Source organism: Akebia trifoliata, chromosome 3, assembly GCF_017979445.1.
Source record: "Akebia trifoliata isolate Shusen 1 chromosome 3, ASM1797944v1, whole genome shotgun sequence".
Classification (NCBI taxonomy): domain Eukaryota; kingdom Viridiplantae; phylum Streptophyta; class Magnoliopsida; order Ranunculales; family Lardizabalaceae; genus Akebia; species Akebia trifoliata.
Window position 1 is genome coordinate 48,786,382 of NC_141377.1, and position 14,794 is coordinate 48,801,175.

General features: G+C 34.5%; 1 protein-coding gene across 2 annotated transcripts; it reads left to right on the forward strand.

The window, feature by feature from the left end:
• The first annotated feature begins 6,698 nt into the window (after nt 1-6,698).
• LOC147407584 (putative protein phosphatase 2C 60) lies at nt 6,699-14,777 on the forward strand. 2 transcript variants are annotated; one of them, XM_086436228.1, is made up of 5 exons: nt 6,699-7,044; nt 7,570-7,986; nt 8,095-8,462; nt 13,831-14,067; nt 14,189-14,777. In XM_086436228.1, exons 2-5 carry the CDS (start codon nt 7,668-7,670, stop codon nt 14,459-14,461), a joined length of 1,197 nt encoding a protein of 398 aa, XP_086292354.1. In that variant the 5' UTR covers nt 6,699-7,044; nt 7,570-7,667; the 3' UTR covers nt 14,462-14,777. The 2 variants fall into 2 exon arrangements, with proteins under 2 accessions (XP_086292354.1, XP_086292353.1); XM_086436227.1 differs by having other exon boundaries at nt 6,699-7,986.
• The last annotated feature ends 17 nt before the right edge of the window (nt 14,778-14,794 follow it).

Sequence of the window (14,794 nt, forward strand, 5' to 3'; positions counted from 1 at the left end):
CTTTGTTCACTAATCAAATCGATTTTGTTAAAAAATCAGATTAAAACTTTTTGGACCACAACTTCCATCCGGTTTTTAAAACATTGGATTTTCTCCAACTAGCACTTCATGGCACATGTCATCAGAGAATTAGTGTCTAATTGGTTTTCATATGAACTATATTTAAATAAGGAGTCGTGATTAATGCATGCGATCTTGGTAAGTGACTGACGTGATAAGGGAACAAAATCGCATATCTTTTTCTTTTACATTCCAACGAAAATAAACTATAGTTCTATGCCTTTACCATCTCAGCCGCATATCAAAACAGCGTGCATTCACCATTATTTTTAAACATAATTTCATAAAACAATCCATGGTTCTGTGTCTTTACCATGTCAGCCGCGTATCAAAACAGCGTGCATTCACCATTATTCTTAAACATAATTTCATACTTGACCCGAAAGGTAGAGCCCATATATTCCAATTCAGGAGTCAATGTGATGTGAATGTACCCGAATCCCAATATAAACTTAAAAATCAAGAATTCATGGGCGGTTTCTTGACCAAATGACCAATTAAAGAAAAGCAAACAGAAATCATTTTGAGGGAGGCGTTAACTAACTTAGACTTTGATTTGAGATTCTTTCCTTTGGTCACTTTTCAAACCATGCATGTATCAAACTTCCCTTTTTAATTGTTTGACAAAATGACTTATATTTAATGCTCCTCATTGAATGAGGTGTTGACTGTGAATTAGGACTGTTAATGGATCTGGTTTGGGTCCATATGGGTACCAATCCAATGAAGAATATATTAGATCCTGACCAAATCTGGATCGGAGTCTATCATTTTTAAAGTTTGGAGTTGATATGATATGAAAAATCAATATTTAATGCACGTCATTTATATATGAGATATGATTATATGGACCGCAGTACCATGTCTCAACATGGTGCCCAAACACACCATCGGGTGCTACATGTATGTAGAGAATAAAATTATATGAACTTTCAAATTTTCTTTTATATTTTTGATCAGAGATGGATTTAAAATTCAAATCTGGGAATTCATTAGTCATCCATTTCAAATTCAAGATCCCACTCAAAAAATAATTTTGTTTTTGGGCAATAAATTTTTTTTTTTTTTTTTTTTTTTAAAATCCAATCTAGATCACAAACAAGAGAATTGAATTGTCATTTGGACGACGAGGATTTTCCATGTGACCCAAATGCGTATCTCGGTTATGCTACCTTTTCCCTTTATGTATTACAAATATATTATCAGATTGGATTCCCATTGGATTGACAATAGTTGTTCCAACATCGACCAGATCAATATGGGTCTGAATTAAATCTGATCCAATCCTTTGACAGCCCCAGTGTCGACAAGGTACCCAAATGAATTACCTTGTGAAGAATTTGGTTAGGTTACCCTATCAAAATCAAATGATGGATGTACACCCGGTCTAGGTATATGGATACGTAATATTTAGATCCAACTCAAATATTAATAGAGTTTAGAGGAAAAGATCTTAAGCCCAACATCGGGAATCAGGCCTATTCAATTTGGATGATTGGATATTTATATGGCTTAAGTGGTGGGTATAAGATCTAATGGAGTATAGGTTTATTATCCTCTATTTGAAGTAACTTATATTATTGCCAATATTAGGAGAAGGAAGGGCATGTGTGATGCATATGGTGGTCAAGAGAGTAGGTTATATTCAATAAATGGATTTGGTTAAGCTGCTTTTGTGAATGGTCAATTTTTTTTCTAGAAAAAAAAGGGAAAAGAGAACAATGAAAGACCACAAAAAAAAAAAAAATGACAAACTCAAATTATTATATTATTATTCTTTGTTATAGTTTTAGTCACAAAGAGCCATACTTTAATGGTGATCATAGAAATTTTATATAAATATTAATTTTTGTTTTTTATAATTAAAATATAATTAATAATTAATATCATTGTAAATATCTCAATGAGACCCTTTGTGCAATTATCTTTAATGCAATCAATTTGCTAATCCAAGTTATAATGTTCTTAAAAAATGGCTATTATACCATCATTCTTCTATTGAAAATAGATTTTTTATTTTTTCAGTTTGGTCAATTAATAAATAGTGTAGGAATAGTTTAAAGGAGAAGATATTCCATCTAGTACTAATCCTTAAAAAGAAAATCTATATCTATATTTTCATTCAATTATTCATTGGAAATCATGAAAAGGTTTAATAATGAATCATTGAGTTGAAATTTCAAAGACAGTTGAACCAAAAAAAATATAAGTCATAAAGTATGTTTTTGTTGCAAGTAGTAAACATCTAGATATTTCTAAAAAAAAAAAAAAAAAGATTTTGATGGTTAAGGAAAGTTAGGCAATTCCACATTGGCCAGAAAAAGTTCATAAAAGTTACTGTTTGTGGGTCAATCCATGAAAGATCCCTCTCCAAAAACCTGTTTGAAGCTAATTTTGTTATAATTTTGACAAAGAAGCTGATAGTGGTGTAGGATAAGATCTTCATGTACTCTAATCATTTAGTTTGGGTCAAATCTCATCACAGAGGGCGGTAGGGTGTCTTGTACCATACATCATGCATGTGGCGCACTTTAGGCTTCAGAAGCCTAATGTGAGGGTACACTTTTGTCCATCGCTTTCTCACCCCCTCCAGCCCCTTCCCTACTCTTTTTATTTCAACTCTATACCACACAGATGGGCTCTATGCTCTTGTCCCTTTAGTCACAAAATTCTAAAATTCTCTAAATTAGCCGATTAATTTGACGATTCAAGAAATTAATGGATGATTTATGGATTGATTTAAATGTATGATAATATTTTTGCCTTTCAACGTTCAACTCTTGGAGAACAAGCAATGTTCTTTCAGGGGTTGAAGATAATCAAACCGGTTTTGGTAAGAAAACTATGAAATTCGAAAACATCGTTAGTATAATTTCTAAAATTTTCTCTATTTTTTAATGAAATTTATTTGAATTTATTTGAATTAATCAAATTAAAGTCCCTCCAAATAATCATTGAATCGGAACTTTATTATGGTATGTTTCAGTAGGAATAAGCATTGGTCGAGTCTATTTTGAATTGGCTGATCCCATCTGACTTGGCTGAGTCAAACTCAAATGGCTTCAATCTAATTTTTTATTAATTCTTAAGTTTATATTTAAAATAGATTAATAAGAGCAAAGATTTGGTGTTGCAAATATTTTGTGCTAAGTTGATGAACCAATGGTATTCATGGTCACGTGTATTGAAAAATCTGTAAAATTCAAGCACTCAGACCTTGCAGATAATTTCTCCACAATTTTCTCTCCGCTAATCAGTCACTATTTCTATTTCAATGCATGTTACGTCATGCCAATAGTTCATAAGCTTAGCACCAAAAAATTATAACAACAAATCTTTGTCCGATTAATAGATCCAATATCACAAACTTTCATCATTTGTAGGAATCACAAATATTGTAAATTTTTAAAAACCATTTGCACACATGACAAAAGCATCGAAATCAATCTAAACAGATTTACTCAATCAAAATTTATGGAATCTACCCATTTGTTTTGTTTTTTAAGTTTGCCTTTCTAAGAAGAAGAACAATTGATTTAAAATGATTTTTGGCAGAGTGACACTTGAGATGTACACTCACAAGAATGAAATTAAAAGAGGGCCCCCTAGGGAATTTTAATTCAAATGGTGCATTTTGCCCAGGTGGGGGCAATTATAAGAGTGAATTTTATTTATTTTTTATTTTTTTGTGAGAAGAGCTAAGAGTTAAAAATAAATAAAAAATTGTGGGAGTAATAATGGCCGCCACTATTATTTGTTGCAATAGCTAACTAAACTTTTGATTTTGAAAGTTCTCCGCTCCTGCTCGTCATCTGATCATGTAGTTATAAGATGACCAATTATGAAGATTTGATCAATTCAAATTGGCAAACTTAGAGTTGATTAGGACTCAAATAAATTTTAAAAATCTTGCTAGTTTGGGGTTGAAACATTAGGTGAAGGGGCATATCTATATTATAATATATATATATGGGAAATGTTCAGCATCAAACATTTTGGCAAAACATGGGTTAAAGGTTTTGGAATGGGCTGATTTTTGGTGAGGATGATCTCTACGGTGAGGAGATCATCATCACCAAAAATCAGCCCATTTCAAAACCTCTAAACCATGTTTTGAAAAATATTTTGTCAAAATATTTGTTGTTGAACAGGACCATATATATATTATTGATTGAATATTTATACATTAATCTATTATCCCATCAAAAGAAAATAAGTATTTAAGAAAGTGGGTCCACCATTATTTATGTGTTTTCATTTATTTATTTTATTTTGCAATAGATTACTAAGGAAGAAAAAAAATATGGTGAGGACTTTCACATGGGAAAAATGGGTGGTTGTAACATGTACTTTGTTACTTCGACCACATTCACATGAATTGAATGGTTAATAAAGGTGTGGTGGTGGGGAAGAGAAGTGAAAAAGGCAAAATGAAAAAGAAGAAGATTGAAGTACAATGGGGTCATAATCGCTTTTGGGCCCACTTGACCCATGGTTTTTGGCCCTTTCCCTTGTTGGTCCCATACACCTAAAATCATCTGATTAGTGATTTCTACATGTTAGATTTGATTATTTGAAATCTAATATTTTCCTTTTATTTATTTTTTATTTAAATTTTGTTGTATGATAAAAATGCTAAAATCAATTTGCAAGAAATCTACCAAAAGATATATATATATATATATATATATATATATAGGGTTGGGTTCTTACGACCCCTATTACGACTCATATTGCGACACACCATTTTGTCTTATATGGGCAAAAATGTTTGGAATGGACTGATTTTGTGTGAGGATGATTTCTATGGTGAGGAGATCATCTTTGCCAAAAATCAGCTCATTATGAAACTTCTAGACCGTCCAATTTTTGTTGAAAAATTATAGACCGTCCAATTTTTGTAAATCAATTTTGATGGGGTTAGAAGTTTTGGAATTGGATGATTTTTTGTCAGGATGATCCTCTCATCATAGAGATCATCCTCACAAAAAATCAGCCCATTCCAAACATTTTTGTCCATATAAGACAAAATGGTGTGTCGAAATATGAGTCGTAATAGGGGTCGTAATAACGCTGTTCATATATATATATATATATATATATAAATTTTGGTGTAAAGAGGTGAATCCAATTTTCATAGAATTGGAGGCTCCAAAAGAAGTATTTCTCTTGCCATTTTCGAGAGTATAACAACAACAAAGTCTTTTATCACAATTATTTGAGATTAACTAAAAGAATTATAATACTCCACTCTATTTTGTCCATAGTCAAGTTTTGTGTACCTTCATTTTGTTAGGAGAATGAATAAGACAATTTAAAGATAATCATATTAGTGGTTGATGTTATTGACTTGGTACCCTGACATGTACTTTACACGGTAAAAAAAAAAAACGTCGACTAATAATTTAATATAACCTTAACCAAAGGTAAAGTTAAGAATGTTATAATATGTCTACCAATTAAAATTTGAGGTCAAACTTTGATGAAATTTTTTGTAGAAATAATATTCTTGCTTATTTTGATGATCTCTACTAATAATATACAAGAAACAGTCCAAATGGATTTCTATCTAACTTGAACCAAAGCCACATGATTGAGTAAATAAATGTCGAAGAATGAAAACAAATGATTAAGATGAGCGAATGCTCCTTGGGATTTCCTTGATAATTTATATTGATCTTAAGTTGTATTTTCTTAAAAGAAAGCCTCAAACTTCTAGGTTACAAAAGTCCATTAATCAATAATCATCAAAATTTTAATCTAGAAAATTTGGTTTCACTTAAGTTCTTGTATCCTTTTTAATTTCTGTTTTATGATTCCTTATTATGGTTTTTACCATAAATAAAGGGAAAACCAGTGGAGCTTTCCACGAAAAAAGTTAGAAAAAATCTAAACTTTGAAGGAGATTTTTTTTTTTCTTTTCTGTGGGTGAGGAGTTAAGTTTTGCAAAAAGTTTTTATTAGTTTATTGTGTAGAGCACAGTCATCTGTTTGAAAGGTTAAAAAGGGAATATCAAATAAATAATCATGAAGATCTCTTTATTAATTAGAATAGATGATTTAGACATACCGCTCATGTTGGTCAATCTTTGAGATACCCTCTTTTCAAAACATACATCCGTTGATTTCAGTCTACTGTGAAAGACTATTAAAAATTTACCTAAATATCTTCAATCTTTATGATCTTTAACCTCTGTGTGAAATTATTTTAAACCTATTGAAACTTATCAAAAAATCTGTCATTTCCAACCTTGTTGAAAGTAAAATCCTTGATTTTTTAACCAAAAAACTTACTTTTACTTCCCAAAATCATATTTTTATTCATGTGATTTGTGGTTTTATGGAGAGAACATCTAAAGTTTGAAGATGAGAGTGAAAAATTAAGATTAAGAGAATTTTGAAAAGAAAAATTAAGGGGTTTTGGCTTCGTATTGGAGATGAGGGTATTTGGTCATTTTATTAGTTTATGATAGAAGACCAAGGTCAAGGGTTCTACCATCAGTTTGAAAACATGGGTGTATCTTAAATATTCTCTAAGAACGAGAGGGGTATGCCAAAATTCCATTTTAAATCGTTCTTGTCACCCATGAAACTAGTTAAAAAATAGTCTGTCTTCCTCTCTCTCCTCTCTCCTCTCTCTATGCGTGGTGGAGCCCAGAGCTGACCTTGTGCTTTGCTGGCCTTTGAGTTCTCTCTTTTGGTGATTTTTATGGAGTTTTGTCTGGTGAGAGAGACGAGAGTTTCAGTTTCCCCAATCACACATACACTAATTAATAACTCCTTTTCATCTCTCTCCTCACCACGCCCACAAGAGAGAAAAACTACAGAGGAAAAGAAAGCAAACAAAATTCCTCATCTATTTCTACCTGATTTGATGGATCTCCAGATCTAAGGCTTTTACAGCTATATAGATTACTCTCTCTTTTTCATAAATCCATCATTTCCAAATAGTTGATCAAATCGGGATAAAAGTTTTGTGGTAACGGTGAGCTTTGTTCTTCAATTTCTGTATTTTTTAATTTTCATGGTTATTTAAACAAAAAATTTGTAAAATATGTGTTGTATTATTTAAGGGTTTTTGACGATTTTGGTTTCTGGGTTTTCTTGAGTGTGTGAAAATGGAAAGGGGTTTTTGATATTAGGTCTTGGGGAGACCTTCTGGAACTGGTATCGCTGACCTAACACTTGTCTTTGAGAAAAAAAAAGTTGAAATAAAAGTTGGGTTTGACCCTCTCTCTTTTTTCCCCCTCTCCACCCCTCTTTGTTGTTTCGGTTGTTTTCAATTATTGTGGCTGTTGTGGTTCTGGGTTACTATTTCAAGAAGAAAAAAAAGATGGGTTTTATAAATTTCAGGCCTTTCCTGTTTTTTTTTTTGAAACTGAATTAAGTAAACAAAGGGTTGGGTAATTGGATTCTCTTCATTTACTTGATATAATGTCTTCTGTTTTTGTTGCTAAAATTATGTGGCTCTTTTGATTTTTGTTGGGTTTTGTTTGTTGGGGTGATTCAGTGGAGAAGAAGGTAGGTTTGGGTTTTATTAGGGTAGTTGTTCTGTTACATCCTTATTGGATGTGGAGAAATTGGAGGGTAGTTTGGGTGAAATGAGGGATGTTATCAAGGTTGATGAATTTTCTGAGGGCCTGTTGGCGGCCATCCTCGGATCGTTATGTTCATACGGGTTCGGATGCGGTGGGACGACAAGACGGTCTTCTTTGGTACAAAGACACTGGGCAGCACTTGAATGGTGAGTTCTCGATGGCCGTGGTCCAGGCCAACAATTTACTTGAGGATCAGAGCCAGATTGAGTCTGGTTCTTTGAGCTCGCTCGAATCAGGTCCTTATGGGACCTTTATCGGAATATATGATGGGCATGGTGGGCCTGAGACGTCTCGCTACATCAATGATCACCTCTTCCCCCATCTCAAAAGTAAGAACATATTGAAATGGTTTGGTTCTTGTGCTAGACGTTAAAAAAAAAAAGAATTTTTAGATTAAAATTGATAGAATTGTTTATTTTTTGACTGTTTCTATGCAGGGTTCGCATCTGAGCAACAATCCATGTCAGTGGATGTGATACGAAAAGCTTTTCAAGCAACAGAAGAGGGGTTTCTATCTATTGTTACTAGGCAATGGTCAATGAAACCCCAGATCGCTGCTGTTGGATCTTGCTGTCTGGTCGGTGTTATCTGTGGTGGGACCCTCTACATTGGGAACGTCGGCGACTCCCGTGCTGTTTTGGGGAGGCTTGTTAAAGCAACTGGGGAGGTTCTGTCAGTCCAGCTGTCGGCGGAGCACAATGCCAGCATAGAGTCTGTAAGACAGGAACTTCATGCTTTGCATCCAGATGACTCGCAGATTGTAGTTTTAAAGCACAATGTCTGGCGTGTTAAGGGCCTCATACAGGTGATCCATTCATCTCTCAAGAAATGGGGATTGATATTTAATTTTTATTGTCTTGGATTAGTTTAAATTATCTCATTGTGACTGATTTCTGCGCTGTTACCAATTTTCAGCTTGTTTGATAGGAACTTCTAGTCCACAAATTTAGAATTCAAAAGCATTTAGTAGACTAGATGAGTTGCAACTATCTGGTACTATTGGAGTTATTAGTAGTGTATTATTTATCTCTTATACTCTCATAGGCCAATAGGAAAGTAGTTTTTGTATTTCTATTTTTCGTTTTTATTTTAAGCTTGTTTGAAGTTTGAAGCGAATTCTAGTTTTCGTTTATGTTTTGGGGTGGTTTTGATCCCTGTTTGGCTAGTAAATTCGAGATGGATAAAAGTGGGAGTAGATGGAGGTCTTTGTTTCGATCTATTGTTGAAGTTCTCCTGTTTTTTTCCTCACCAAGAAATGGGTAGGAATCTCTTAAAGTATATGAATCATTTCTACTCACTGAAGATACTGGGGGGGGGGGGGGGGGGTCACCATTTGACTCACCATATCTTGAAACCACACTGATCTAACAATCTAGACCATGACCAGGTGCCTGTATTTGGGCGGTTCAAATAACATGTAGAAGTGTCTAGAGAAAGGTCCATCTTTCATTCAGTTTGAGAAGTTTGATACAATATTTAAAATATTGGTTTCAATGTCTCAATACCTGATGATATATATGTTTGATTTGAGGTATCATGTATTGCAATCTCTTAGGGTGAATCAGGTTGATGTGGACCAGCAATTATATAATTTTTGGGGACGAGGGAATACAATTCTGACTTTTGATCTAAATTGATCCGAGTGATTTATTTACAGATACATCTAGTTGAATGTATATTTTCCTCCACTCGAGAGTGTCATACCCCAATTAAGCCCCGTGACCCTCTTATAATCATAGTTCTCCTCCTCTCCAATAGGTCTTTTGGAGTATTTGGTTGGTTTACATGGTATCAAAGCGCTAGGTTTGTGTAGGTCACGGGTTCTATTCTTTTGGTCGTGTTGAGTGTATTTTTCCTCCACTCTTGAGTGTGTCATACCCCAGTTAATCCCCGTGACCCTCTTATATTCATAGTTCTCCTCCTCCCACAGATCGGTCTTTTGGAGTAGTTGGTTGGTTAACATGGTATCAGAGCGCTAGGTTCGTAGATGTCACGGGTTTGATTCTTTCCACCCTTATGGGTGAGGGGGATTGTTGAGTATATATTTTCCTCTACTCCCGAGCGTGTCACACCCTAATTAAGCTCCTTGACCCTCTTATATTCATAGTTCTCCCCCTCTCCAACAGATTGGTCTTTTGGAGTAGTTGGTTGGTTAACATAAATATACTTTTTTGCAAAATATTATATTTGGAGGAGTCCATTCCCTTGCAAGTATTTGTGTGATTCTTTGGAGAATGGACAAGGCTTTTAATCATCTCAGAGCTTTTAAAATCTGATTTAAAAGAATTTCTGTTTATAGGGAGGTCAAGAGCATGTGATATCGTTTGGTTGTATGGCTTCCTCTTTTGGAAGGAGCCTATCCTTTACACAAGGGCCTTCATTTTCTAGAAAAGAAACAAAAGAAGGGAGAGAGGTGAAGATTTTTAACTCATGTTTTTCATCTCCTTGGGACGTGTGCAAAAAGTTCTCTCTCCCTTGTTACATAATGGATGTAATCTAGGCACTTACATCCCTTGTCATTCTTTCTTATAAGGGAATGAAACATGTCACTCTCATTTAATGAGAAAAGGATATCTCCGAGTTATTTAGCTAATATTGAGTATTTATCCAATGGTCTTTTGGGTTAGTTCAGGATCCTCTCTCTTTTGAGACCTATTAGCTTCTCGGATTCCAAGGGATTTGTGAAGAACAATTGCAAGAGATCTTCTTCTAGTTATGGATAGCTGTCTATAATATATCAGTTTACGCTCTTGCAACTTCACGTCAAAAGGAAATGACACAAGTGTGCTCAAGGATTTGTGATTTAACACGTGCATTTCCAAAAAAAAAAGCATCATCTGTCAAGGCTCCAGGGAAGGAACTAGAGCAGAACCTGATATAATATCAAGGTTGATCTACAGTTGAGAAAGGAGGAAAATATGATCTCCGTCTGAGTTACTTGACTATGCTATCAAAAATATTGAAGATCACATAAAAGCACACTGTTGTCATCATCGCCACCACCATCACCATGATCATGATCATCACCCAAGTCTTTTCTCAACTTTTTGGGGTCAGATTCATTAATCCCTTTCAGCCATTCTATTCTATCCAGCATCCTTGTTCATCCTCCACTGATGAATATATTTTCAAATCATATCTAGGGGGTCCTTAACTTGCACCAATGCACTCTTTACCAGTTCCATGAATGGCCTTCGCTGCACATCGAAATGTTAAACTCTCTTACTTTATACCCACAAAGGCTATTGCTTTACAGAGTTTTGTTATATTATTTCTTGTCGTTGTTACTAGAATTGACATGGTTATGTTAATATGGACTGGAACATACCCCTGTTGATCCCTAACATGCTTTACTTGTTTTGTCTGCTTGTCATTTGTAAATGAGTTTTATTGATCATCAACCTAGTCATATCTTGGGTATAGATTTGTATGACTCATTTGAGTTGGTTCAACTTTTTTAGGTACTCTGTAGTGGCTGTGACTTAAAACATGCGGAAGTAACATTTTCAAAAAAAACAAAAATGTATGATGATCTGTTTATATAATATATGTACTTATGTATAGTTTGAATGTATATTTATTGTGGTTAATTTATTCTCACAAAGACTCGGTCAAGTTATATTTGATTTGTTGAGTTGACTTTGCTCCGACTTGATTTGGATGCTGGATAGATCACTGTCAAAATGGTCTTTTGATCCGTGCTTGTTTTTGTCACAAAATGTTACATGAATCGTATGGAAATTCATACATGTTTTGTGGGTTTTTTCCCTCACTGATTATTTCAATTGGCACGATAGGCACCATGGTGGCTTTTCGGTAAAGGAATGTTGTAAACTTCAATTCAAGTAAGTCATGATAATTCATTTCATGTGAAGAAGAATTCATAGAAAAACTGATTGGACCTTGAAAATTTATAGCTGAGGCTGCTGGCTCAATGATGTAATTAATATCATAAATATAATGTTTTACGTACATTTTTAATAAACTGGGGCAATTCATTGTTGCTTATTTCTCTGTTACTCTAGTCCAGATAAGGCATATATGATGATGATGATGATCTATCTATACATAAATATGGATGGTTATTATCATCGTTTGCTCCTGGTTGACTGAGCCAATGACTCTCCTTTTGGTTTTCTTGAAAGGAGAATTTCTTCCACTGCAAATAGATATGATATTGTTCAAAGCCTTTCCTAAATTACCTAAAGATCCCTAGGGTCATCTGACTCATCTCAACCCATCTTGTTGCTCCTCTATTCAATTATATCTGAAGCCATGTCATATATTAATTCAAATGTCTTCATGTATGCTCTCACTACCTCAATCAGCTTTGATTTTAGTTTTCCTCTCGCTCTCTTAGAGCCTTCAATCTCCATGTTCTTTCCAACTATTACTGTTCTAATTACTGTATTCTAAAAAATTTATTTTTATTTAATTGGAATTTGTCGAGCTAGGACTATCTGCCTATTCCTGATTTCTGATTTTGAGAGTAGCATGAATTGGAGCTCAATATCCCCTAGATTTGTCTTGTTTCCTTTCCTGTTACTTTATAGTGTGTTTTCTTTACATTCTTCTAATTCTTGAGTGTCTGCAAGTGATCATAACTTATGTCTATCCAGTAATGGATGTTTTGATCTTTTGTGGTAGCTTCCTATTCTTGTGTTGATTTTCTTCAAGAAGCATTTGAGTTTTTTTTTTTTTTGAGAATTAAATGACTAATAAGTTTATTATTAAATATGTATCCAAATAGTTTGTCCGTCTTTTGGAAACATGGTAACTTTTCAAACTCGTCATTCTTGTGTAGAATCAAAAAGTACTTAAGAGAGTAAATAGTTGACAATAGACAATACCAATGTACTCTCTCCCTGGGAGCTTGGTGGTTGTAGTATTGGTACCCTGTGCATGTGTCTGGGAGCTTGGTGGTTGTAGTATTGGTACCCTGTGATGTTGACACATGCACCCATACTGCGATAGTATGGGTTTTTTACCCAAACCTCTGAACAAATATCTTTTGGTTTTGGCTAAAATGGCAGATCAGTTATTGATTATGCTATTCTTAATATATTTTTACCAAAGCTTTCCATCATTTCCTTTTCATTGGGCTCTTCATCCTGGTTCTTCTTTTTTGGTTGGTGGATGGATATCAGGTACTGTCATCTTTTGATTTCGTGAAGGATTCTATTAAGCAGGCCCCAGTACTACGCATGGCTGGACATCAGTGTTTAGGAGGAAGGATTGGTATCATGTTTCAAATACTCAAGTGGGAAGAATTATATTAGTTTGATTGGTTCCTGGTTATGGTTACTGGGTGTGGACTTGGCAAATTCAATGGGTTCTTATTGAGACCTGGATTTAGCCGGGTCAAATGGGTATTGACTCTGTTCTGTTGTTGGCTGAGTCACTGCTAGTTGATTTGAGTATTCAAATCCTGATTATCAAACTTTGATTATCTGTGCCTTCAAACCTTTTTTCTAATAGCAATGGCTGATGAGGAATATTTTTCTTCATAGTTTTTATCTCCGGTTATAGAAATCAATACTGCTCTGGCTTTTAGTTTCATCTAAGTGCAAGTACTAAATGATGTAGAACGTAGTTTTATTTTTATGTCCTTTTATGTTGGGCGATCTTTATTTAGGAACTTACATAAATTAACTCCTTTGTTGATTGCACTTACAAGAAACAAAGAACCTGAACAGTAAATGGAGTTATCTTGTTAAATATACTCTTAGTTGCTCTATATTAGTTTATGTCCTTAGATGCTCCTACTTCCTGACATTTTGTGCAGTACCCTTACACCTATACTACTTTCAATATAATGTATTTGGAAGATTAAATGTAACGATGCAAGTAAATATACTGAGGTTAACCTCCTTACCTGTCTAATTTACAGGAGGGGTTAGAATACTAGAACGCATTTTGTTTGGCAAATGGTGTTGGAATCCAAGAATGTATTTTATTTGGTTTGAAACCTGAACGCATTTTGTTTTCCTCTTTTTCACTTTCATGATTAAACACTTCTGAGATTATCACATGGATACTAAAAGATGCATAGTCCACATAAGCTTCTAGCAAAATGTTGTTTAATATTTGTTTTCTATGGTGTCCCTAGAATTGACACATTTTGACTGTTTTTTTTATTATTTCCTTTGAATGGTTCCGTCATGGTCATACAGGTTTCTAGATCTATTGGTGATGTGTATTTAAAAAGGGCCGAGTTCAACAGAGAGCCTTTATATGCAAAGTTTCGCCTCCGCGAACCTTTCAAAAGGCCAATACTGAGTTCTGATCCTTCAGTTTCTGTGCACCAACTTCAGCCTCATGATCAATTTCTTATATTTGCATCTGATGGGCTTTGGGAGCACCTTAGCAATCAAGAAGCGGTGGATATGGTTCAAAATAATCCACGCAATGTAAGATGTTTATCTCAGAAGAAACCCATCTCTATATTTGTTTGAGTAAACTTTAACTTTAATGAGTTCTAATTTTAGTAAGTACAGAAATTGAAATAATTTGTCCATGCTGTTTATGCAGGGAAGTGCACGGAGGCTTGTGAAGGCAGCACTTCAAGAAGCAGCAAAGAAACGAGAAATGAGGTACTCAGACTTAAAGAAAATTGACCGTGGGGTCCGCCGGCATTTCCACGATGACATCACAGTTGTAGTTGTGTTTCTAGATTCTAATCTTGTGAGCAGGGCTAGCACAGTAAAGGACCCAATGGTATCTGTAAGGGGAGGCGGGATAAGCTTACCTGCGAACACTCTTGCCCCTTGTGCCACGCCAACTGAACTTGGTACCACTAGATGAAATGGGTTCTTTCTTTTTAGTCTCCCTGTTGTATTAATGTGGGGGCCATTTGGATCCTCTTTTATCTTGTGTGAGTAGGTAAACCATGGGAGAGGTAAGGAGCAGACCTTCAATTCTTTGATGTACAACACTGTAACATTTAACTGGGAAGTCAGGTACTTGATTTAGTTTCTAAGCAAAAGATTAAACAAGAGAGCTTCAAGGTGACGGTTAAAATTATTTCCGTAGGACACTTATTTTCTTTCTTTTGGGGTTATCTGTCTTTTGTAAATTGTGTGAAACAAACATCCATGGCAATCTAAATTTCCTTTACTTTTGTTTGCTTGTTTATAC

Excerpts from the sequence above, each read along its gene's own strand:
- LOC147407584 (XM_086436227.1), top strand. The coding sequence starts at position 7,668 with ATGTTATCAAGGTTGATGAATTTTCTGAGGGCCTGTTGGCGGCCATCC. Across the intron at positions 8,463-13,830 it reads GTGTTAAGGGCCTCATACAG|GTTTCTAGATCTATTGGTGA; the intron begins GTGATCCATTCA and ends ATGGTCATACAG. Across the intron at positions 14,068-14,188 it reads TTCAAAATAATCCACGCAAT|GGAAGTGCACGGAGGCTTGT; the intron begins GTAAGATGTTTA and ends CTGTTTATGCAG.